The sequence below is a fragment of the Miniopterus natalensis genome, chromosome 19 (assembly GCF_054644295.1).
Source record: "Miniopterus natalensis isolate mMinNat1 chromosome 19, mMinNat1.hap1, whole genome shotgun sequence".
NCBI lineage: Eukaryota > Metazoa > Chordata > Mammalia > Chiroptera > Miniopteridae > Miniopterus > Miniopterus natalensis.
Window position 1 is genome coordinate 33,265,344 of NC_142099.1, and position 24,617 is coordinate 33,289,960.

A 24,617-nucleotide genomic window follows, 5' to 3' on the forward strand; every position below is an offset into this window, starting at 1 on the left:
GGTCTTGGGGCAGGGAGCTCGGTTACTAAACCTTCAGCATAGGATGGGTGGAAGAGAAGGCACAGTGTGAGCCATCACCGGGAAGGAGTAGGGAGGGAGGGAAGCCCTGTGGGAAAGGGAGGGGCTGGGAAATGTATTTCAGAAGGCACAGGGGTGAGCAAGGCCTAGAGCAGTGGGAGGGAGGCTAAAGAGTTAAACTCAGGGCCCTAAGATGCTGCCAGTCACCCACCTGGTCTCCAGGACACCAGAGGTACCTGGTGAGGAGCCAAACCAGACTCAGAAAGGCAGCCACAGCAGGTCATCTGAGGGCCTGTACCTTCTACGAAGCCTGGCCTCCCTGAGGGCCACAAAGCCAGCCAGTGTTTTGGTTCCGTTTTTGGGAGAGGGTGGGGGTGTGAGGTGGGACAGCATGAAAGGCAGAAAAGCAGCTCACGGCGAGGACTCTCCCAAGGCGGAGACTGATACTGAAGGCCCTGCATCCTGTACCCTTCGTTCTCACCCACCCTGCTTCCCTTTTCAGCCCCATCACTGGTACCCAGCCACCGCCTTGCTTCCTGAAGCCACCAGCGTGAGGAAGTGGTGCCCTGTCCGCCGGGAAACCTGCTGGCTGAGGGAGGTGTGGAGTCAGCCCAGACGACAGAGGCAGCTGCGCTCGGCTGCCGCCAGCAAGCCCAGCTTCTCCAGCTCAGACTGGGGGGGGGGCGGCAGGGCTTATTTCCATTCCCAGAGCCCCAAACATACCCCTGGGGGAGTCTGGAAAGAAACCTGGAGAAAAACCACCTCCTCTCAGCAGGACTCGGACGGGTAAACAGCCCAACTAGGAAGCTCAGAGGGGAGGGGACTCTGAAAACGGCCAGTTCTTTCCCATCTCTGCTGGCCCCAGGCATGTGGGAGGTAAGCCTCTTGGCCACCGTGAGGGAGAGGGCTGGCTTCAGCACTACTCCTGCCAGTTCTGTCCCCTCAGCTGACTCAGCCACTGCCCACCACTTAGCAGTAGTGCCACACTCCAGAATTCTGCCTCCACGAAGACTCGGGAATTAGTCTCTCCAGAGTCCCAAGCCACTCGTTTTGAGCTACAAAATGCCCACCATCAACAGAAAGCCCACACTCCTTAGCAGGCCACCCAAGGGCCCTTGTGACCTGGCCAAGCCTCTCCTGCTGGCCCTATGGCTGAGGGACACTAAGTCCCATCTCCAAACATGACCAGTTTTCTCCTGACTGTGCTTCTACCTGGTGACTCTAAATCCACCTCAAATGCCACCTCCTCTGTGCAGCCTTTCCAAATGCCACCTCGCTGCCCTGAGTCCCACCGTGTACTACCATGGCACTCTGGGTGTCCTGTAATTGTTCCATTCATCACACTGGGTCACACCTAGTCGGAAGTGTATCTGTCTGTCCCCTCACCCCAACTGAGAGCTACTCAAAGGCTATGTTCCCTTCACCACTATACCCTCACCAGTATCTCAAAGTAAATAAGGAAATGTCTGTCAAGCCTGGCCAGTGTGGCTCAGCAGTTGAGCACTGACCTATGATCTAGGAGATTACAGTTCGCTTCCCGGTCAGGGACATGCCTGGGTTGCGGGCTCAATCCCCAGTCAGGGGTGTGCAGGAGGCAGCCGATCAATGACTCTCTGATCATTGTTTCTCTCTCTCTTCCTCTCTCTGAAATCAATAGAGACGTATTTTTTAAAAAAGGAAAGAAATGCCTGTCAAATACACAGGTGGGAAGAAACTGTGAACACTTTCCTTATGTGACAGAAAACAGGGCTCCACACCACAGAAGCAGCCCTGCTTCCGGGACTCCAGCTGCTGTGACAGGGCCTTATTCCTTGCCCCTCACAAGACCCAGAAGAGAAGACATGAGGCGTCAATTTATAGTGACTTCCAGTATGGGGTCACTGAACAAGGGAGCCTGGGACACACAACAGGTTGTGTGGGATACTCTATTTTAATGAAACCCATTATTTATATATTTACACATACATACACACACGCACACACACAAAGGAAAACAAAACAACAAAAATAGATATTACAGCTTAAAAAAATGACACATGAGCACTGTGGGCTGGAGGTGGGATACCCACCCGGCAGCACACCCGCCCTGATGGGCCATCTCAGGGCCTGGAGACAGGACGGCGGGAGGGAGACGCAGGCTCGGCCCTGTCCTCAGGGCTTCCTCTCAGTTGTTCCTGGCATTCGAGCCTTCCTGTCATTCTTCCTGGTCAGGAAGGTGGATAGGTACAGGAGGTAGGGGGGGGAGTAGGGGAAGGTACAGGACAGGATGGAAAGAGTAGAGACGGGATCCTGAAGGAGATTAAGTTAGGCGGGATGGCGAGGAGTTAAACAGGAGCAAGATGCTTCTGTTTGTCATCCCAGATTCCGACAGGGGGAGAAAGAAGAACCAGGAAAGGGAAGACAGGAAGGGGAGCTGGGGAGGGGAGGAGACTTGTTTATCTCTGTCTCTTTTGGGCAGTTCCACTTGTGTATGTTAATCCCAGTCTGAGCCAGGCCCAGAGAGGTTCCAGTGACAAACTAGTGGTTTCTGTCCCAGTGGGACAAATGATCTAGGAAATGAACCACAGAGCTGGCAGGAAAAGCTGGGGTTCTCCTCAGAAAGACACAGCATCCGGCTCCCGTGGAGCAATGAAAAGGACATCAGCTTTGGCGTTGATGCAGTAGGTGACGACCAGAGAGAAGATTAGGACGCCAAAGCCCACCACCAGGGTGATGATCTGTGGGGGAGAGGGGCGTTCTCAGATTATCCCAGTGCAGTTTGGGGTAATTGCTTGGGGCTGGGAGCCAGGACATCAGAATTCTGGAGCTGGCTCTAAGCACCAAGTACTGAACAATCACAGGCAACATCTCCCCAATCTGGAGACTTAGTCTCCATTTTAAAAGAGAAGCGAAGTACCTCTACTCGTTTCTGTCTTAGATTTAAGCATCTTGAAGGCAGGACCCATAACTCTGATTCTCTAGTGGCAATTACATTACTGACTTACTTGTGACAAGTAATAAATACTGGATTGACTCATCCCGGCTATGCAGGTGGGAATGCCAGTGGGAGGGAAGCTGTGGAAGGGCTACCTGGGACCACAGAGTTAGGTGTCTCCTTGGGTATCTATGAGAGCACATCTCCAGAATGAACCCAGAATCAAACTGTCAATGAAAACAAGCTTCCTAATGGGGCATACTAGCTGACAGGGGGCAGATTTATAGTACGTTTTTGTGGCAAATCTGGGGCAAACAGGAGATGAAAGTGGTCAAATAGATCTCTGCCACCACCTCTCTCCCCATCTCACCTCAAGCTCTTTGCTGGCTATCAGAAATATCCGGGCGTGGATGTCTTTCCAGCGGCTCTCAGTCCATGTAGAGTACTCAGTAGAGCCCCACTGCCCGAGTTCAAAGGCAGGGGACAAGGCCCTGGCCAGTCGTGCCGTGGAACGTACACACCGAGGGAGCCGGTCTGTCTTGTTGGAGTTCAGAGGGCCCTGAACCCACATGTACTCATACAGCTGCACAGGAAGACAGGCCAGGGCATGGGCTGAGGGGACGGCCCTTTCTCACTCACTCCCTTTACCCTTTAGATGGTCCTTTTCACTCAGGCTGCTGCCTGTTCAACACTCAAGTTCAAAAGGCTGCATCCCTCCGCCTCTCCATCCCAAGCCCTTGGGTCCAACTGGGCCTTGGAGATCCTCCAATTTTCCCAAGGGAAAGGGACCCTTGGGGTACCTCCAACACCCGCTACCACTCACATCCTTGTTTTCATTGGGGGATTTACTTGGATCCTGGCACTGCTCGCGGGTAAGGTCGACCACCTTGCCAGTCAAATTTGCCAAGGCACACTGTACAACGTAAGTGGTGTTGGTGGGGCTGGAGACAGCGATGTAATGCTGCAGAGGCCCGTCACCTGATTGGACGCCACAGGGAAGGGAGGAATTGGTGGGGAAAAGGGGCAGTGCAGATGGTAGAAAGAGCCCAGGATTGGCCGGAGCCAGGGAAGGGAAGAGCAGAGAAACAGAAAGAAAGGGAAACATGGGGAGAGGGGGCAGAAAGAGAGGAAAAAGAGAAAAAAAGTAGAGATTAAAGCAAAATGATGACTTTTCCAATATCCCTTTCCTTGGCGAAGGGGCCCATTCCCACATCAGGTACTTACCCAAGTAGGACCTTAGGTCCTGCCTGAGGATAGACTGGAACCATGAGTTGTTGGCTCTAACCAGGAAGCCATAGAGCAGGCGGGTAACCTAGGGTTGGGACAGTGAGAAGAGAGAACTTTGTGACTTGGACCCCAGGGACGGAGTGATTAGTGGAGGTCAAGTCATGGGGTAGAAACTAGAATAGCCAGATAGATTCTGGGGTTGGGGGGACAGTGGCTGGCTCACGAGGGCACTGATGAGGCCCAGTTAAGAGCTCTCTGGGGTGCCAGGTGTCCTTACAGGCACTTACAGGAATGCTGAATTCCAAGGTGTGGGAAACTAGGCAAGGGACATAAATGGACAGAAAGGAGCCAGGGCCCATTTGTTCTTACTGTTTGGGGATCAGCCTGAATAGTGTTGCTGAATTTCGTTCCTCCTGCGAGCTGGTACAGTGCACGTCCCAGCACCGTGGCCACATCTGCAAGGGCCTGTGGTAGGTGAGGAGTGGGGCTGAATGGTCCACCACTTCTAACCCAAACAGTAACATTCTAACCATCTTCACCATGTTCCTCCTGTTCCCACCCAGCCCAGGCCAGTGTGTTCCCCCTGTTCCCACCCAGCCCAGGCCAGTGTGTTCCCCCTGTTCCCACCCAGCCCAGGCCAGTGTGTTCCCCCTGTTCCCACCCAGCCCAGGCCAGTGCTACCTTGGCAGTGTCTGTCACAAAGCTCAGGTCCTCTTCAGGGCTCTGCCACTCAGGGTAGCTCACATTGATGTTCTCAGCGGTGTCGTACATGCTCTCGTAATAGCTGCAGGGGAAGCCAACATGAGCCTTGGCCACACTCAGCTGGGCCCTGCCCCTTCCCTCCCCACATGGTCCTTGTGCAGCAGCTTGGTATTTCATTTCTCATCACTCAGGAAGGGTAGAGAGATTAGGATTCCATACTGAAGAAGGTGTGGAGAATGAGGAGGTAAGAGTGAGGGTGGCAGCGGTTAAATAAAGAGACTTTTCTGACAGATGAGGCAGAAAAGGCGCATGAAATTGGAATGCAGGAATCTCCTCCCCAAGAGATCTTTAAACATAACAGACCCTTTTCTGGCATTTGGGCTGGAGATCTAGGAGGACGGCTAAAATGACTTTCAGGGAAGCCTGCCACACATTATCAGAGCAATCGTGTGATTGTTCCAGTGAACGTTTATATTGAGGGTAGCTGAAAGTAGAGGGGAATCAGCACACCTGTTCACAGACCTATACTACTACACTAGGCCAAACCACCCGATGTTCCTTGGGGAGCCCCAACGAGACAGATCCTAGAAGTACGGCTAAGAGAGCTCCCAGACACAACCATCAATAAATGCCTGTCCCACACACAATCAAGTCAGCCATGTGAGTCCAAAATGTGTTCAAATGATGAATCCCAAAGTGGTATGGATGATAAGCTGGGGGAAGAGAATTGACCCAATGCACCAGAATTGTCACTGCCCAAAATAAGTGAGAAGTTGCTAGTTGGCTGCAGTCAGAGAACCAGAGCTTAAGCATTTTCATTCAGAAACTACTTTGACCTGTTGGAAAAGGAAAGGAGGCTGGGGGCTTAGCAGTCCAGCCTGAGTAAGAAGTTCCCTGTTAGCCCAGGGCTCAAGTTAGAGACAGTTTAGAGGTGTCGAGAACCAGGAAAGAGGTGACTAACAGGCCTCACCCCTTATCTCTGGAGCTCCCTCAACTGTAGGGGGACACTATACCTTCACATTGAACCACATGCACTCACCCCATGGCAAGAACAAGCAACATTTCAGTGTATGGTCTTCGGCGCTGTCGGGGGGCCCCAGACAGTGACAGCTCTGTCTCTTACACCTTAAGAACACTATCATCATCCCAGCACTCTTGTGTGAGATGTTGCCTTCTACCAGCAGCCCTGGGGCATTCAGGCCCTTAGAGAGCTTGGGGGAGGTGGAAGCATGGCAAGGATGACTGTGCAGGAAAGGGCTAAGGTGAGAATTGTTTCCTCAGGTGAACATTAAGTCAAAGGAGGAGACCAGGTTAGATATGAATAGGCCGCTGAACAAACACAAGCTGACCTGAGGTTTTGGAGAGGCTGGTGTGGGGAGAGGGGAGAGCAGTGATCTTCCCTGACACGGAAGACATCTCTCTGCAGACCCCTGACTGCAGAACAGACTCTGAGAAGGGGATGCATGCTAGGTAACTTGCCGGTTATGGAAAACAGTGGCGTGGTCGGCAAGAACAACACCTGAGATGTTTCGAGCTCGAAGAAATCGTTGTAGAGAAGATGGTGGGAGAGGCTGGGACTGGGCTGGCCTCCGGAGGACCACATCAGGGACGCCAGTACCACTCTGCTCCAGTGTGGTCAGGAGATGCTCCACCTGGGGGATGAATGGGGTTAACTCATGGGAAGCTGCGGAATGGCAACTTGGGAGGTCTTTTAGGCCTGAAATGCATTTTACTTCAAGTTCCCAGCTTGGGGAGTTGCTTTAAGCCTCCTAGGTATAAATTCCTCAAGTGTTTTGGGATCAAGGCCCCCTGAAATTCCTGCAGTTCCTACCATCCTTTTAAAATTATGGCGTGAAAATAATAATAATAATAAAATAAAATAAAATTATGGCATGATGAAGGAGAGGCCTGTGTTTTTCACATTTGTAGGTATATCCCACTATTCTCAGAACTCTGTCTTATCTTTAGTAGATGCTTCACTTATTTGTTGTGCAGAATTGGAGGGACAAACAGTAATACAAAACAGGCAATCTAGTTGGTAGGGGCTGTAGGAGCCCAGAGGAGGGATAACACTAAAGCTGCAATGGTAGGAAGAGACCTCATGGAAAAAAGAGACCTAAAGCTGGACATTGAGAGGAAGTAGGAGCTTGAACAAGTAGTGAGGAAAGTGGAAGACACTTTGGGTTGGGAGTCTGACATGCCAGGAATGAGGCAGCATGGCCTGGACAACTGGACCAATGGGACAGCAGTGAGAAAAGGGAGCCAGTCACTACTCTGACCTTGATGGGCAGCAATAGTTGCTCGGCATCAAATGATCAGAGAACTACCCATCCCATGGAACCAGTGACATGAACTGAGCTCGTGGTTCTTGCTGGGGAGCTGTAGCAGCCGTGGTGTTCACCCTTTAACCAATATCTAACTTAAGGTCCTGTCTCACAGGCCCTGGGGCTGGTGGGGATGGGGCCAGGGCAAGGAGGTGCCCATACTCTGAGCCATTGAAAACAGAAGTGAGGGGAGAGATGCTCCGATTACCTGGTTGCGTACTGACTCATTCTTCTGAGAAACAGGGTCTGTGTGCATCCAAAGCTCTAGTGACTTTCTTAAGGCCACCTGGGGGAAAGGTGAGAAGCAACACTTACAATCAGTCTGCCGTTCTGGGAGAAAGGAGTTCTGGGATCAAAAGAGAAGGCAAGGAAAGAGGAGATGGTACCGGCAGTGAGGGCGACAGAACCAAAGAGGAGGAAACTTTAAGTAGAAAGGAAGGGGGTGATGACACATGCTGCACACCTGTCTCAGCTCCACGAACGAGTCAATGTTTTCTAACTGCACAGGAAACTTGCCCTTCTCCATGTCATAGACCATTCTCGAGCTGCCAATGTAGTCAAAAGTTTCCTGAGAGGCAGAGATGGGTGGGAAAGGGAACAGAGATTCCAAAGGGTTAGAGCAGCCTTGGTTCCTCGGGGCTGGATCAAAGCTCTCAGCACAAAGGCTACTGTTTCCTGGCATCTCAAATGCTGGCTAGCTTTTGCAGTCAAGTGACCGTGTCCTCCCCCTACCCCGCCTCCCAGCTATGACTATCCCTCAAATGTACATATCACATGACTTTCTGAGCCTAAAAAAGAGTAGAGCAGCCTCAGTAAGTCCTGAGGCAAACATCAGCTGCTGTGCTGCTTCTTGCCCCTCCCATACCTCCACCAACTCAGCCACAGCTGCTGTTCCCTTATTCCAGGGCCAGGCTGTGGGCAGAGTGAGTCAGGAGCCTCAGGGTTCCTGAGAGGAGGTGACAGTAAAGGGGTGCAGGGAATAAAGTATAAGAATGCCTCAAGTAGATGGAATCAGTGGTGGGGGGGGGGCAGTGCACCACTTCTGGGTCAGGATGCAGAGCATTCCTAAAATGGGGGGCTCTCAAGGGGAGATACTTGCAGACACTTCCAGAAGCTCTCTGCTGAATAACAACTTAAGTATTGAGATTTTCCCAAAATGGTGGCCACTCCCACCTTTGTCCCCCATCCCCCATTCCTGGCCACTCCATTCAAACCAGAGAGCCCTTACCCCTTGGAAGAAGACAAACATGACGTTGCGAGGCAGGGTGGTCACATCAGGTGCCTTGTGCAAAGCTTCAGCTGCAGCCAGCTGGGTGACGAAGGAGGCAACAGCACTCTCAGCCCCGGGCGCCACATTCCAGAAAAAGGAACGACTGTCCAGCTGGGTCCAGTAGAAAAGGCAGGGAGGTACACTTTGAAAATGGAAATTAGGACCAGGCCCCAGGATCCCTCCCATTTCAGTCAAGTGAATACTCATGTCCTGAAGTCCAGAGTCCCACAGCCCAGATCCCTCTCCGTGTGAGGCTCTCCACTGTAGTAACTCTGAAACCCGATATGCGCAACAAAGGCTTGCCTGCCCTTTCTGTGCCAGCCCTGCCCACCCTAGTCAGGGGCCAACACTCACCTGAGTGGCGGCAACCACAACCCTGTCATCAGGCTCTAATGTCCCAGATGTATTTATAGGCTTAAGCATGCTCCATACGTTGTAGTCGGACAGGGGATCACAAACGATTTCTGAGCAGGACACAAACAGTGAGACATCAACTGGTGTAAGGGAGAAGGTAGCTAGCTAAAAAGAAAGCACAGGAGGCCTCTCTGACCAGTGCCCCATGGACTCTGTAAGCCACGATCTCTATCTCCACTGCTCCATACTGGTTTCTCTGCCACTGCCCACTTCAGGGACAGGTTGCAATTGTTGGGAACAGTTTCCACTTCTCCCACCAGTGCTCCCTGCCTGTGCCCACTCCTTCTCTACAGGCCTCCCAACATTCCTGGGCCTGGGCTTCGTACCCCCACCCACTACACCCAGCATGCCTCGGGTCTGTCCTACCTGGGTTGATGCTAAAGGTGCTCTGGATAGAGCTGCGCCGCATGCAGGTGACAGTGCTGATGACAGCGTGCATGTGTGAGAAGAGCTGCATGGCACACAGCGGGAAGGCTGGTGCTGAGCCATTCTGACTCAGGTTGTGATCTCGATAGCACTAGAAGGGGAGATGGACCCCACTGAGGCAGCTGGCTGGGAGTCCCTCCCATACTTCCCAGAATGAGGAGGGCCCCGCTCTATCCTGAAGCCACTCCCACACCTGTCCTGAGCTATAGTTGTCTGGTGCAACCACAGGATCTATAAGGTCAAAGAGAAAAACTCATCAAGAGGTGTGAAGAAGCACAGACTCAATGACTTAGTTGGGGGAAGATGAAATTAATCAGTATCAAATGACCCGGCCCAACCTGGCATTTCAGTCACTGTTTCTAATACGATTTGCTGTAAAGAGCACCGAACTGAAAGACAAACATCAAATTCAGGACAGCTTGGACATTACCTCACCATGTAACTCTGGATGAATCTAACCGCTCTGTTTGTTAAAAAGAAGCTAGACTAGAATTAGAGATTAGAGATGAAAAGAACTTCAGAAGTTACTGAGACAAATCTCTTAATTCCTAGTCCAGTGCTCTTTTTATCATACTCGGGGTTCTTAACCAGGGCTATATACCTTGTTTCACATTAAATATCCTTCACATTTTCTTCCAGTCTAAAAACCTTTAATGCAGTAAAGGCGGGAGAGAAATGGGAGAGGGGAATGTAAGAAAAATAAATTTCTTGGCTCTTCTTGAAGCAACTGTCTTTCAGAGGCTGCACTAAATGAGAATGAGATTCTCTCCAAACAAGGGAAGAACCTAAAAAATAATTCTTTCTAACTGGAATAACTAGGAACTGGCAGAATCATTACCTGCTTGATGACATTGGTTTCATTTTCATCTTCAAGAAGAAATATGGGGAAACTAAAGTCTTCATAAGCCAAGCCATCGCCCAGGTAGTTCCACTGTATTTTTCTGCAGTGTGCAAACTCTGGCCCATAGGAGTTGGAGTAAACACCTGAAGAGGAGGGTGGGGGTAGGATGTTGGGACACCAAGCACTTAGGGACCAAGTGAGGAAGGCTAAGATATTATAGGGTTGGGACTAAGAGTTCCAAAGGAGGGGAACTCAAAGAAGCAAGCACCAACCTGTCATCACCCACAATAAAATAGACACTGGTATCAGGGAGCCCTAGGCTGGCCAATTAGGAATCTGAGCACGTGACAAAAAGCAAGAATGGAAGGTTAGTGGAAGAAGGGGAAGCCAGAGAGGGAAGGGATGAATGGCAAAGACCAGGAAACACTATCTTCTGTTTGAGAGTCAGTTATTCACATTACACACAGACACAGACACGGAAACAGAGATACCTCCCTACCACGCCCCCCCAAAGACATGAGACTTATACAACAATGAGCTCTGGGTGATAGCAGGCTCTGCAGATCGTTTGGGGCTCTTACCAAACCTGTCATTGGGACACTGCACGCTAGGAGAAAAGCCTGAGGCGGGACTGGGCTTGGCCAAGGACACTGCAAGACCAGCAATTCGACTGGTGCTCCCCTTCAGCTTCTCCATCACCTTCCTAGAACAGGGAGGGAATGACATGAAGGAAGACAGGAAGGTGATCAGGCAGCCCAGTAGCCTGTCCCCAAGGATGGAAACTAACGGGGACCTAGGGGAATCAAACTGTTGACTCCCTTCTCGCCTTTCCAGTCTCTGACTTCTGAGAGGACTATGACTCAACCTGAGCCCAGCGCTTAATCTCACCTACCCTGGGTTTGAGTGACCCTGTGCACCCCTCCTTCCTCCCTGGGGTCCTTACTCACTAGAGTTCTATCTAGAAGGTCACCGAGATAATTCCTTTTGATGGTGCATCTTTCCTTGTGAGGAGCAAACCACCCCCGGGCCTGATCAGACCAGGGAAGCCAAGGAAAGTTTTCACTCCCAAGTGTGAGGACTGTTGCCTGAATTTTCCCCTCTGCATGCAGTCTTCAGCAGATGCACACAGTTTTTACCTGGTAAACAGAGTGCCCTCCAGCAGAACCACGTAAGGGGGGTTGGGGCCATCAGTCAACACCCACTGCAGGTCCTCTTCTCTCTCCACTACGTGGATGACCCCCGTGTCCCCGCTAATGGAAGCTGCCAGGACAGAATGGGTCAAATTAAAGCTCCCACAGTTGCCGATTCTGACTCTGCCTCGCTGACTCTGCAGGTCATCTACCCGCAAACGCGTCACAAGACATTTGGGTTAATACAGCCACATGTAGACTTGAACAAAAGCGCTGAAAGGCCTGCTCCACCCGAGGACCACGGGGGATGGAGGACAAGAGCCCGAGAGGCCCATTCAGGGGAGGAGGCCACTCACCAAAGGTCAGGAGGGCTCTGCATGTCCTTGCCCTCTGCCCCTACCTCACTCAGCTACACATACAAGACCCTAGGTCAGCAGGCACAGAGTGCTCAAACCTGTATTTTCTCCAGAAAACGGGGGCCTCTAAATCTCTAGCTCATTGTTCTACCACTGAATCTTCCTCTGTGAAAACACATGTGCAGATTCCATCGGCTGCAGTAGCTTCCCTAGATCTTCATTCCTTTGCCCTATTTGAGGGTAGCTTTTGGCCAGTTTTAGGTAAAGTTCATCATGAACTCTGAGGTCTCTAGAACAGCTTCCCAACTGATGGGTCTTAAGTGGATTAGAGATGTGCTGATATTGATTCCTCTCATTTCTGGGGACCTAGGGTTTCCAAAGGTTACCCCCAGGCAGGAGCGGACTCACCCATTACCCCAGGATGCCCTATAAATATCCATTTCTATACGTGCCAGAATGACATTTTCTATATGTCTCATGACATGACAAAGATTGGAAAGCAATGAAATAGAGAAAGGATGACCCAAAGTCCAGAATGCCTTGAGTTCTATGTAGCAGTACCCCTTAGGTTCCTAGTGATCCACATAGAGACATCGTAGGGTCTCCCCATGAGTCTTCTCCTCAATGAAAATTGGATGTTATTCATAAATTGTTTTAGAGCAGTAGTTCTCAACCCTTGCTGTGTATCAGAATCACTTTGAAGTTTTAAAAAAATACAGATACTTGGGCCTTACCTCAAATCTACTAAATTAAAATCTCTAAAGGTGAGGCCCAGGTATGTGTATTTTCAAAACATACCACATGTGGTTCTTTATTATACACAGTCAGGAATGAGAGTTATGGCTATAGACCAAGGTACTGAAATGTTGTAACTTGAATGAGACAAAAACCATAAGTGCTTTCAGATTGCCAGCCAGGTAGTATTTTTCTCCCACGGGGTCTGATAAAATCTAGACATGGGAGCTGGTCCCCAACACTCAACTATGTCTTAAATATAGTAAACACTTAAGTTCATGTTGATAGTGACAATAATGAAATATAGAAGAATAAAAGACTCTGGAATAACTTTGGTAAAGAAAGTTATGACACTGAACTTTAAACCTACCAATAAAAGTTTTAAGTCAAAACAAAAGACAACAGTCCTTACCATAGCATTTAAAACACGGGAAAATGAACAGCTAGCCTGGCAAATAAAACATACATAACTTCAAGTAGGATAGGAAGAAGACAAGCTATGACACTGAACTTTAAAAACCTGGATTCTGCCCGGCCGGGTGTGGCTCAGCAGTTGAGCATCGACCTAGGATCCAGGCGATCAGGGTTCAATTCCTGGTCAGGGAACATGCCCGGGTTGCGGGCTAGGCAGCCGATCAATGACTCTCTCATCGTTGATGTTTCTATCTCTCTCTCCCCCTCCTTTCCTCTCTCTGAAATCAATAAAGATATGTTTAAGAAACAAACAAAAAAATCTGGATTCTAATCTGGGTTCCACTGAGTGACTCTGTAATCTTAAGTAACTTGCTTACTTTCTCCAGGCCTTCAATGAGAAGAAGTTTTCCAACCCCTATTTATCTCATACTATGGGGACACATTAAAAAAGGAAAGAAAAGAAGGAACTAAAAGAAACATGCATAAGCGCTTTGAGCACTTTAAAACGGTAAAACAGAAACAGAGCGTTATAATTAGAAAATCAAACTGGATCTATTTCTCTTTAATTTTATCATGCTAGCAACCCTAATTAAAGATATTCAGATATGATGAAGGAAGGCTTATAAGTGAATAGGTTGAAAAGGAAATAAGACCTTAATGAGGAAGTGGCCAGAGTCCAGCCCCTCCCTGCTTGTTTCTCAATACTAGCACTTGGCTACTGCTCTGCTTCCCACAGGGCTGCTCTAAGAATATGCAGCAGAATGACTCATTCCCAAAGGTGGTATCTTGGAAGTCAGCTCTAAGAAGACAGGCTTCTAGCTTTTTGTACTAGTGTGGGGTTCCAGCAAGACCAGAAGTCTGATCTCAGCCCACAATGGACCTGGCTCCCGTCTACCCACAGACCCAGTTTAAGAACTAAGTCCAACAAAAATTTTATTTGGAACTGTCTGGAACCAGTTAACCTACTCCCAGCACCTCCTATAGCAGACATGGGACAGTGAACACAGAGTATAGCTCAGGGAAGGATGGGTAGAAAAGTAGTAACTACCACCTTAAGCAAGTCCTTCCCTTCTCAGTGTTCCAGTTTTTCTCCTACCAAATCAGAAGGTTTCAGGAAATCACACAATACTGTTGAAAGCACACTACTTACTCAGCATCATTAATAAACATCTACTAAAGGTAGTTTGACCAGCTTTGTGCAGATATATGCTAATTGTTTTTATAAAAGTGAAATCAGAGGTGACCAATTTGATGACAAAGGAGCCAAGATCTGATTCTGTTTCCTGCTTACCTGAAATACAATCTGACAGAGCTACTTACTATCCACAGAAGAACAAAATCTGAAGATAGCAGGTTAAGCAAAAGGGGAACTGGGATTCAACCTTTAGATCACAATTTTTTCTATAAAACTTTCATAGTTTTATAACCATGTTGTCATGGTACCCTGTTTTGGAACACATTTACAAAGCCTGAAGACAAATCTAAATGCTTTACTAATTCCTCTTGCAATTTATATGGCTTTCTCAATGCCTTCTCTCCAAATAGTTCATTGCCTTTAAAAGGCCATTTTGGTTCCAAAAAGATCATTCAGAGTGCAAGTGATGACAAAATATGAAATTTCTTTCTCCTTAGAAAATAGCATAGTTTTATACTTAACCTCCTGGGTGGTTAAGAGTCCTGACTTAGAACCTGGACCACCAGAACTCAAATCCTGGCTTCATCACTTAATAGCCGGATGATCTTGGAAAAGTTACTCAACTTGTCAGTTTCATCACTTGTAAAGTGAAATAATAGTAGCTATATCATGAGAATTAAATGAGATGCATGTTTAAGTAGTGCGCAGCATTTACTAAATGTTAGCTCTTCCTAATTATCTTGCCTGGTTGGACAAATGATTTGCTACCAGCTCCCACCCACATAGCTTAATTTTGTGCTTAGACTCCCAAGCAGGACTTAGATCTTTACATCTAGGGCACAGACTAAAGTATCAACAGCCACAAACAGAAATCCCAACCTCAACTCACAGTGACAGCCAATCTGATGAGTGGCATTGAGCAGACGGACACAAGGAGCTGTTTTATTTAAAGGGATGTAGATCTTCCTCTCCACTGAGTTTCCTCCACACAAACCTGATCAGAAGATAAAGTGTTAGAAAATAATTGAGAGATGATAGTACTAGCCTCCATCCTGTCATTAGCTCACTGTATGGCTTGGGTATAACATACTTTCTGAAATGGGACTAATGTCCATTCTTCTCACTTCTTGGGCACATTATTGGAACACATAAACGCACCCAGCTATGTTCTTCAGAGGTCTATTACAAATTCTACATAGAGCAACTGACAATGAAGCTAAGAGAGAGAAAACTTCACTTGTCAAAGAAAAGGCAGTTAACCTCAGGTGCATCAGCTTCTGGTTGCATGGGTGACCACACTTCTACTTTTCTAGTCTGTATGTATATTACAAATTAGTTAATAGAAAGGGTTCCAGTCTAAAAATATAGATTGCAATTTTAAAAATCTTTCTGAGACATTTTTCCAGGAGTCTGAACAGAATTGGGAAAAAACTTAAGCCACACACCTGTCAGTTAATGTCATCAGTAGCTGATTTATGTGTGCGCATAGCGTGAGGCGGCTCTAGTTTCTCCTTTGGGGAATCTTTGAAACCAATGTGAATTTGGGGAAAGGTATGGTCATGGTTATATACAGGGATGATTGTATTTTAAGGCTTGACATACTAGAAAGCCAAATACCATTATACATGCCTAATGTTCCTTGAATTATTCCACGGTCTAAACAGTTAAGAGTACCCATATCCATCCCACTTTTGTCTCATTTTACTGATGAGACAAACTGAGGCAAAGCACAGGGACGCGTTTTATGGTGGAATCAACAGAGAAAGAAATGAGGAATCTACTTTCCTAAGAAGTGCTGCACTGTCCCCACAGAAAGGGGCTGCTTTCCTCTTGAAATGTCTAAACGCGTTGGGGAGGAAACTAAACTGATACCTGCCTGTCCTTTAAGATTGTGGGTGGGGTGGCTGGGGCCCTGGGGAAAAGGAGGCATCCGGATAAAGTGGGAGAGAGGCCAGCAGGTGGCCGGCAGGAGGAAATGGGGGGATCCGACGAGCCACGGGGGGGAAGGGACCTTCAGGTCCAGGTGAAGGGGAACTTCTGTCGGGGGAACGAAAGAGAAAGAGGATTTACGGGGTGGGGGGACAGAGGGGTAGCGGGAACCAAAAGGGAGACGGCGGCGATCGCGGCTGGGCCGATCCGGAGGGTTCTCCTCTTAGAGTGGAGCTCACGGGCGGGGGTGGCCTCACCTGCCAGGAGGATGCAGAAGGACAGAAGGCGAAGAAGACCCCGACTTCCCAGGTCCGCCACAGAGCCGCCCCCAGCCGTGGCCATCTTGCCTCTCGGCGGAGCGGAAGTTTCGTTCCTCCGGGTCCGGCGGTGGCCTCTCTAGGCCCACTCTGGCTCCGTCTCGGTAGCTCGGAGTTCCAGGGACCGGAAGTTCCTGTTGGGGGCAGCTTCCGGGAGCCGCGGCTGACGTGGAGGCAACTGCAGGGCAGCGGGGAGTGGCGGGGCTCGGCTGAGGACGTCGGAGCCGCAGGCCTGCAGGATGCTAACCAAATTCGAGACCAAAAGCGCGCGGGTCAAAGGTAGTAGAGTCGAAGAGGGGGAGCGCGGGGGCTGTCAGGGGTGGCGCTGTCACGGGGGAAGAGGGTAGACGTTTCTGCCGAATCGGCCTCCGATACGAACCCAGAGGAAGGTAGGCCAGAGGGAGGTTCGCCCTGGCGGACGGTTCTCCAGCCCGCTCTTCTCTAGCTTGTCCTTGCGGTTCGTGGTCCCCACACTTCAGGAGGTCCCTTAGGCCCGTTCCCTGTTCGTTTCCTTCCCCTCCTCACCTGGGCTGTGTTCAGCTCCCAAAGGCCCTGTACCTGTTGACTTTTTGATGACCGTGTTGCAGGGAGTGTCCCGGGAAATTGAGTCTCGACCTCTGCCATTGGTATCCAAGTCAGTATCTTTTTCGGAGATGAGCAGTGGCTACCTCACTTGAGGCCTGAGCTGCAGCAGATCAACATCGAGTGCCTCCACTGGCTTTCATTTCCTGCCTGGAAACAGGACATAAAGGCCTGTGACCCCAGTAAAGTTGGACTTTTAAAAGGTCGCCAGATAAACAATGAATGCATTTTTTGTATTGTTCGTAGTTTATCTGAAATTCAAATTTAACTGGACATCTTTATATTCTAAATATGTCAAACCTAGAGTTTGAGTATCAGTGGATGGGGTGGAGGGCAGATGAATGAAATTCTAGCAGTAGTCTCTTAGAGTGTTAAAATGGGAAAGGCAGAGAAATAAGGTCTTCTGAAAGTTGGGAAAAAATATGTACCTTGAATATTTAGTGGTTAGGAATTTGGCCTTTGGAGTCAGATGGGCTTGCTTTGGAATACCAAAACATCCATTACCTTGGGCGATTTACTTAACATTTTCTAACTCTGTTTCCTCATCTGTAAAATGTGAATAATTAACATTTTCTTATAGAGAGAATTAAAATGAGAAAGTATATGAAAGGTGCTCATTGCAGTGCCTGTCATAGACTCAGGCTAAAAAACTAGAGGCCATTTTTAATGTGAGAATAGATTCTGAGCAGTTTCTAAATCTTGTGGGAATGTGATCATGACGAGTACCATTAAGAATTCCTGGATAACCTAGCCGGCGTGGCTCAGTGATTGAGCATTGACCTATGATCCAGGAGATCTCCGTTTGATTCCCAGTCAGGGCACATGCCCGGGTTGTGGGCTCCATCCCCAGTGGGGGCTCTCTCATCACTGATGTTTTATCTCTCTCTCTCCCCCTCTCCCTTCCTCTCTCTGAAATCAATAAAGATATATTAAAAAAAAATTCCGGCATGGTTGAAATGGGTCTTTATAATCCTTGTATTTTCTGTTCTCCTAATTTTTTATTGGGCAATAGAGAAGGAAAGTGGGGGGAAAAGGTGTCACAATATTTGAGAGTTAATATCCATTAATGATTGTTCCTATGTATCATAAAGGAAAAAAGTGAAGAATAGACAGTTTTGAAGAAGAAATGTTCAGCCTGGCCAGTGTCATGCAACAGTTGAGCACTGACCTGTGATCTAGGAGATTGGATTCGATTCCTGGTCAGGGCACATGCCCGGGTTTTAGTCTTGATCCCCAGTAGGGTGCATGCAGGAGGCAGCTGATCAATGACTCTCTCATCATTGATGTTTCTGTCTCTCCCTCTCTCTGAAATCAATAAAGATATATTTTTTTAAAAAGAAATGTTCAGCAAATAAATGAAAATATGCACCTCATTGTACACCTAAAACTAATACAAAACAGTATTGAATATAAACTAATTTTAAAAACAGGGAGAAAATTAAATCTTGATAAAATTTTTAAAAAAGAAAATATATACCTCACCAGTAATGAAAGAAGTGTAAAAAAGAAAAAGAAGGTGAGAATACCTTTATTTTTTGGTCTTGGGTAAGTAAAATAAAACAAGTAACTGATAACACCCCATGTTGGTTAACGTGTGTAAAATGGATATCTTTAAAAAATGACTGTATATTTTTTTATTTTTTTAATCCTCACCTGAGGATATTTTTTCCATTGCTTTTCAGAGAGAGTGGAAGGGGGGGGGAGAGAGAGAGAGAAACATTGATGTGAGAGAAACACATCAATTGGTTGCCTCCCACACTCATGCCAACCAGGACTGGGGATCGAGCCTGCAACTGAGGTAGGTGCCCCTGGCTGGAATTGAACCCAAGACCCTTCAGTCCACAGGCTGACGCTCTAACCACTGAGCAAAGCCAGCTAGGACATGACTGTATATTTATACAGTCTTTTTGCAGTCAAATAGTATCTACCAAAACTTTAAATGCACAGCACATACCCTCCTGTTCTGAGCAATCCCACTTCCGGGTCCTTAGCCTAGAGCAGTAATAATGCAAATAGGCTATACGTGTAGAAATTTCTCAATTTGGCCCTGTTTTCTGATAGACAAAAGTGTGAGGGGAAAACTTTAATGCCCATCATTAGAATAATATTAAGTTGATGCATTTGTACCTTGCAGTTAAAATGAGGTTTTGTTTCTATGTACTTAAATGTAGTGAGATCCATGATGTGTAGTTAAATAATAAGTTTGCAGGAGAACATTGTTATCTTCATTTTCAGAAAGTGATACGGTCTTCATTAAAAATTTGAAAGGATACACTCCAAACTGTTAGCAGTTGTTACTTCCTTAAACTTCCATTTCCAGTCATGATGGAGTAATAGAGATCAGGTTTACCTTCCCACCTTAAACAGCCACACAACTGAACAAAATGTATAAAACAAAGGATTTCAGACATTGGATGACAGGCACTGCAGGAGAGTGATTCTTGAGAGAAGGGAAATAAACAAGATGAGTCTTTCGATTGTTTTTAGTTTACTACCTGGAGAGAGTTCCAGGCTGCAGTAGAGAGAGGGGGAAGAGCTTTGTGCTCTCACTGAGGAGGACAGAGTTTAGAGCTCAGGGAAGCCAAAACAGCTAGAATTTGCTGGGCAGAACACTGGAGAAGGGAAAGTGCTCAGAGAACATGAGTTCTGCAGGGAATCCTGTCAGGCCTTGAGTACTAATGCATGTGAGGAAAGGACCCAAAGCCTGGAAAAGAACCACTGGAGAAAAGGCAGAACACTTCCCGGAGCTCACACAGGGCTGGAAATAGTTTGTGTTCTACTAGCCAAGACAGAAAGACTTAATGCTACAAGGCATCATAGAAAGACCTCCAAAGGGTATCGCCTTAACAGTCATGCCAAATTAGACCTGCACTAAAGTCTGCTGTGGATTTATGCTAATAAAACTTAAAAGCAAGCTTTGAAAGGATTAACTGATTCCAAGGAACTTAATTACATCCTAAAGCAAAGCCCAACAATATTTGAAGCAATATAACAAAAATCACTCACCTTATAACAAATTCACAGTGTCTAGCATCCAGTGAAAGGATAAATGAAGCTAGAATTAACCTAAGCTGGTCCTTTTTCTTATCAGAATTGACAGGAGGTGGTGTTGTGGGGCTTGCTTAGCTAATTGAATCATCCTCTGGTTTTTTTCCCCCCAGGGCTCAGTTTTCACCCCAAAAGACCCTGGATCCTGACCAGTTTACACAATGGGGTCATCCAGTTATGGGACTATCGGATGTGCACCCTCATTGACAAGTTTGATGAACATGATGGTAAGATAATAGTTTCTAGGAGGAAGTTAAAGATAGAAGTATTTATTGTCTTCTGGAGTAGTTTAAGCTTTGTTTGACATTAATTCCTTTAGTATTAAATAATGTGGAGGGGATAGAACTGAAAAATCCTGAATAAGAATCACCTTGGAGATTAGGAAACATAGCTCTCTTTAACATATATTGCCTACCTTCTTCTCCAGGTCCAGTCCGAGGCATTGACTTCCATAAGCAGCAGCCACTGTTTGTGTCTGGAGGAGATGACTATAAAATTAAGGTATAGCGGGTCTGTCATTACTGGATTAAAGGACAGAGGATGTGGGGTTTGGGAATTGTGGAAGGGACTAAAATGCGGCAGTACATCTTACTCATACAGAGCTCATGATTTTGACATTTTGCAGAGCACTTATTCAGCAACATTTATTGAATGCTTACTGTGTACCAGACACTTTTATTTTTTGGGAATCCAAAAATAAGTAATGGTCTCTGGTCTTAAGGAGATTTTATTCTAATAGAAGAGATAAATATATACCCAAATAACAGCTGTACAGTTTAGTGAGTAATACAATAGAGATAACCAAAGTGAAATAAGGGAGCGCAATTCAGGTACAAAGACAAAAAAGCATGACATAGCTGGATACATTTGAAAAACTATAGTTAGTATTGTGTGGATAAAATCTGGAGAAAAGGTGACAGAAAGGAGTGATCTTTAATATGAAGTGATCATGGAGTTTGCATGCTCAGGAGTTTAGATGTTATACAGATAACAAGGAGCCATTAAGGCGTTTATATAGAAGGGTGATATCAGATTAACACATTTTTTAAAAAGAGTACTTCAGTGGTAGTATAAAAAAGAGGTTGGATGAATTGGGCAAGACAGGAGGCAGAGATACCAGTTAGGAGACTGTTGTATAAGTCACATGAAGATGAACAGAGTCTAAGCTTAGGCAGTAGCTTTGGAAATGGAGAGAAATATTGATGTGAACACTCAAGGAAATGAATCAGTAAATCTTTTGCATGGATTTTGGAGGGATAGTAAGGGAAAATAAATGAGATTATTTATATCAGGCTTCTAGTTTAGGTCACTGGAGCCTACCATTATCTGGGAAAGGAAAAATAAGAGGAGGTACAGTTTTCTGAAGTGAAAGAGGATGGGGTTTCATCCTTGGACATTAGGATTTCAACATATGAATTTTGGGGAGGACACAGATGAGTAATGAATACTGTTTTGGCTCTGACGTGTTTGAGGTACCTAAAGAACAGTCTAGTGGAGATTATGTCTGCACTGGAGATATATTTGGGAGTTGTCATCATGAAGGAGGGAGCCAAAGCAGACGTAGTTAGAACATATCACTCAGGAGTTACTGAATGAGAAACTCATTTGAAAGGTAGAGGAATTAGAGTTAGTACAGGGAAGAATGATTTGAGAGGTTGGAGATGAACCAAGAGGAAGAAGCAGAGGCTTCTTGGATACCAAGGAAGGACGGAATTTTGGGAAGAAGAAAGTGGTCAGAATAAGATAAACACCAAGTAACCTTTGGAGTGCTTATTTAGCAGGGCATTAGTTATCTTAGCACTTTAGCACTTTAATGTGAAGTGAGGAAGCAGAGACAGAATATAGGCCGTTTAAAGCTTAATTGTGATAAAGGCAAAAGCTGCAGCCAGAGACTTTGAACCTGTATAAAAAAACAAAACAAAATTTGCTCTCTTCCACAAAAAAGTTTTGCCAAAACAATATTTTTAAAAAGGAGTTATTGTCCACTTATGTGAAATGTCCAGAACAGGAAAAAATTATAAAGCAGAAAGTAGATTAGTGGTTGTCTAGGGTTGGGAAGAAATGAAGAGTGACTGCTAATGAGTATAGTTTTCTTTTGGAGATGATAAGTTGTTCTAAAATTGATCATGGTGATGGTTGCATAACTGTGAATGTACTAAAAACCATTGAATTCTATACTTTAAATGGGTGGATTGTATGGGATTTGAACTATATCTCAATAAAGCTGTTATGAAGTAAAGGAATTGTCTTAGCTAGCTGGTGGTTTTAATTTCTGTTTCTCTGATGAAAGGGGGATTATCTAGAAAAGTCATGTCTGTGGATCATTTTAGTGTTTGCTATATCCAGATTTGCAAAGAGTAAGATAGGAAGCTCAGCAAATGGTCAGTCTACAAATCCTATAGGTCTTTAAGGATTTAGAGTTCTGGAGTTTAATAGAGGATTATCAAGGAGCCAAAACAGTTTGAAGCTAGATGTATGAAAGTTTAAAACACTGAACTTTGTAAAAGATAAAAGTCTAATTACAGAGTAGTATTTGTGGTATGACCTAGTTTTTGTGTGAAACTCCAACTCTGTTGTATGCATTTGTATTTTATTTATAGCTGTTTAAACAGATGAAGTGGTAGGTATTGGGATACTTTCACTTTTCTCAATTCTACACATACCTGTTAAGCACCTACTAAGTGTTAGTCACTGTATTATGTGCTAGAGGTATAGTGTTGAGCATAATAGACAAGAACCCTGCCTTTAGGGAGTTTATATTCTTTTTTGAAAAAATATGGAAGAGAGAGGGGGAGAGAAACATCTATCAGTTGCCTCCTGTACACACTCCGACCAGGGACCAAACCCACAACCTGGGCATGTACCCTGACTAGGAATCAAACTACTGACCTTTCAGTGCATAGATGACTCTCAACCAACTGAGCCACACTGGCCAGGGCTGGAGCTTATATTCTTGTTTGGACAATCATCCTGCTTTGGGGTTGTTTGAATTTTATAATTTACCAAAAAATATATATATACATTTTTTTAAATTTTAAGTTAAAAGAAAAAATAGTAACAGTCTGGCCCAGAGAGATTATAAACAAGTGTTAAATGTTAAAAAAGAGACTGGCTGACATGGTTCAGCAGTTGAGCATCAACCTAGGATCCAGGAGGTCACAGTTCGATTCCCAGTCAGGGCACATGCCCGGTTGCAGGCTCAATCCCCAGCAGGGGGTGTGCAGGAGGTAGCCAATCAATGACTCTCATCATTGATGTTTCTGTCTCTCTCTCTAACTCTTCCTTCCTCTTTCTGAAATCAATAAAGACATATGTTTTTTTAAATACTGCTTAAAAAAAAGAGAAAAAAAAGCATCTGACCTCTCTCATTTTTGTACTTTTTTTGGGTAGGAAGCATGAGCTGCCTTACATTTATGGTCCTGATTTTAATGTATTCTTCAGTTGTGCCTATTGATGCCTGGTACTTTAGTAGTTCAATCAACTTTATATCTGAATATGATGTTTTTCTGCTTTGTTCTGCCTAACTGAGCAATGTGATATTTTTCCCTAGTAATGAGTTAAAGTCTGTTTGCATGGTAGATGAGTATAGATCATGAATGTATTGGCATCATTTGCCACCAAGTTAAGAGTCTAAAAGAAGATGATGCCATATGTTGTATTAATGTTTCCTTTGGAGGCATGGTATTTGTCCTACCCTTTTTTTTTTAACCCTGAGTTAAGATGATCAACAAAGCACTGGGATCTGTATTAAAGCTGAGAACAATTATGCAGTAGAAAGAAGAGCTTCAAGTTAAGCCTGAATAAGCATCTTGTCTCATGTTATTAAATAGAGATTGTTTCTCCTTCAAAAAAGGAAAAACATTTTTCATAGTTTTAACTTTAGGTTCTCCCTAGCCTTTTTTTTTCTTCCTCACATGTTATTTGGTCTTTTCCCCTCCAACTTTAAACAAGACTCCCTATCAAAGTTCTCACCTATTTAGAAGTGCCCAAATACAAATCCAAACTTGTCTATTGAGAAACCCAAGCCTTTTAAATGCTCAAGACCCTCAGGACCTATTCTTTTGCTGTATTTCTCTCTTTGCAGGTTTGGAATTACAAGCTCCGGCGCTGTCTCTTCACGTTGCTAGGGCACTTAGACTACATACGTACCACATTCTTTCATCATGTAAGTAGCCATGGTGCCTCTGGTTTTAGAACATTCTTCAGTTTCCCTGTAGGAATCATCTTTTTGTTCCTCAAGAACCCATACATTTATAAAAGAATTATGTTATTGGAGTGACTCTTTTAGGATCTCTGTGGTATTGACCTTTCTGCTTTGTTTTCCTTCTGTAAAAGAAAGCACTCAGGGTTATATTGAATTAAATTAGAAGCAGCACTCCCTTTACTAATATAGTCGAGACATTAGACAATGGAATGTTCCCTCGAAAGAGAGAAGTGGCTACAAGAGCCTGAAAGAGCATGTTCGTTTAATGTTCAAGCCCTTTATCTGGAATATCTTTCAGGAATATCCTTGGATTCTGAGTGCCTCAGATGATCAGACCATCCGAGTGTGGAACTGGCAGTCTAGAACCTGTGTCTGGTAAAGCAGGAAACAGAGGGCTCAAAAAGTGTCTTTATTCTTCCTAGTGTTTTATAATCAACTTCTCTTCAGAATAATCATCTCCCTCTCTAATGGACAGTGTCTGCTGATTAATTACTGATTGTATTTGTAAGATGCTTTTACATACAGAATGATAAATAAAGAGGCAATCTTGTAAGTAATGTATAAATATGGATTTTCTGAACATTTCTTACCAGAGAAAGGAGGTAATATAGCTAGGCTTTTAGAACAAAAC

The 24,617-nt window shown here is 45.8% G+C and overlaps 2 protein-coding genes across 2 annotated transcripts in view; one reads left to right on the forward strand and one right to left on the reverse strand.

Annotated features, from left to right (window-relative positions):
* Positions 1-1,929: 1,929 nt before the first annotated feature.
* NCSTN (nicastrin) lies at positions 1,930-16,211 on the reverse strand. The gene is made up of 17 exons (XM_016214776.2): positions 16,093-16,211; positions 14,796-14,900; positions 11,273-11,396; positions 10,718-10,839; positions 10,134-10,279; positions 9,236-9,386; positions 8,810-8,919; positions 8,414-8,566; positions 7,649-7,753; positions 7,394-7,471; positions 6,341-6,513; positions 4,841-4,943; positions 4,529-4,624; positions 4,157-4,244; positions 3,756-3,910; positions 3,303-3,515; positions 1,930-2,735 (listed from the first exon to the last, which is right to left on the reverse strand). The coding sequence occupies exons 1-17, from the start codon at positions 16,175-16,177 to the stop codon at positions 2,613-2,615; spliced, it is 2,130 nt and encodes a 709-aa protein (XP_016070262.1). The 5' UTR covers positions 16,178-16,211; the 3' UTR covers positions 1,930-2,612.
* A 128-nt stretch (positions 16,212-16,339) lies between these two features.
* COPA (coat protein complex I subunit alpha) overlaps positions 16,340-24,617 on the forward strand; it is a 46,242-nt gene continuing 37,964 nt past the window's right edge. Inside the window, exons 1-5 of the mRNA XM_016214765.2 lie at positions 16,340-16,431; positions 19,896-20,009; positions 20,210-20,283; positions 23,867-23,947; positions 24,285-24,361. Of these exons, the coding sequence (XP_016070251.2) occupies positions 16,392-16,431; positions 19,896-20,009; positions 20,210-20,283; positions 23,867-23,947; positions 24,285-24,361 (386 nt within the window). The 5' untranslated portion in view covers positions 16,340-16,391. The remainder of the gene's footprint in view (positions 16,432-19,895; positions 20,010-20,209; positions 20,284-23,866; positions 23,948-24,284; positions 24,362-24,617) is intronic.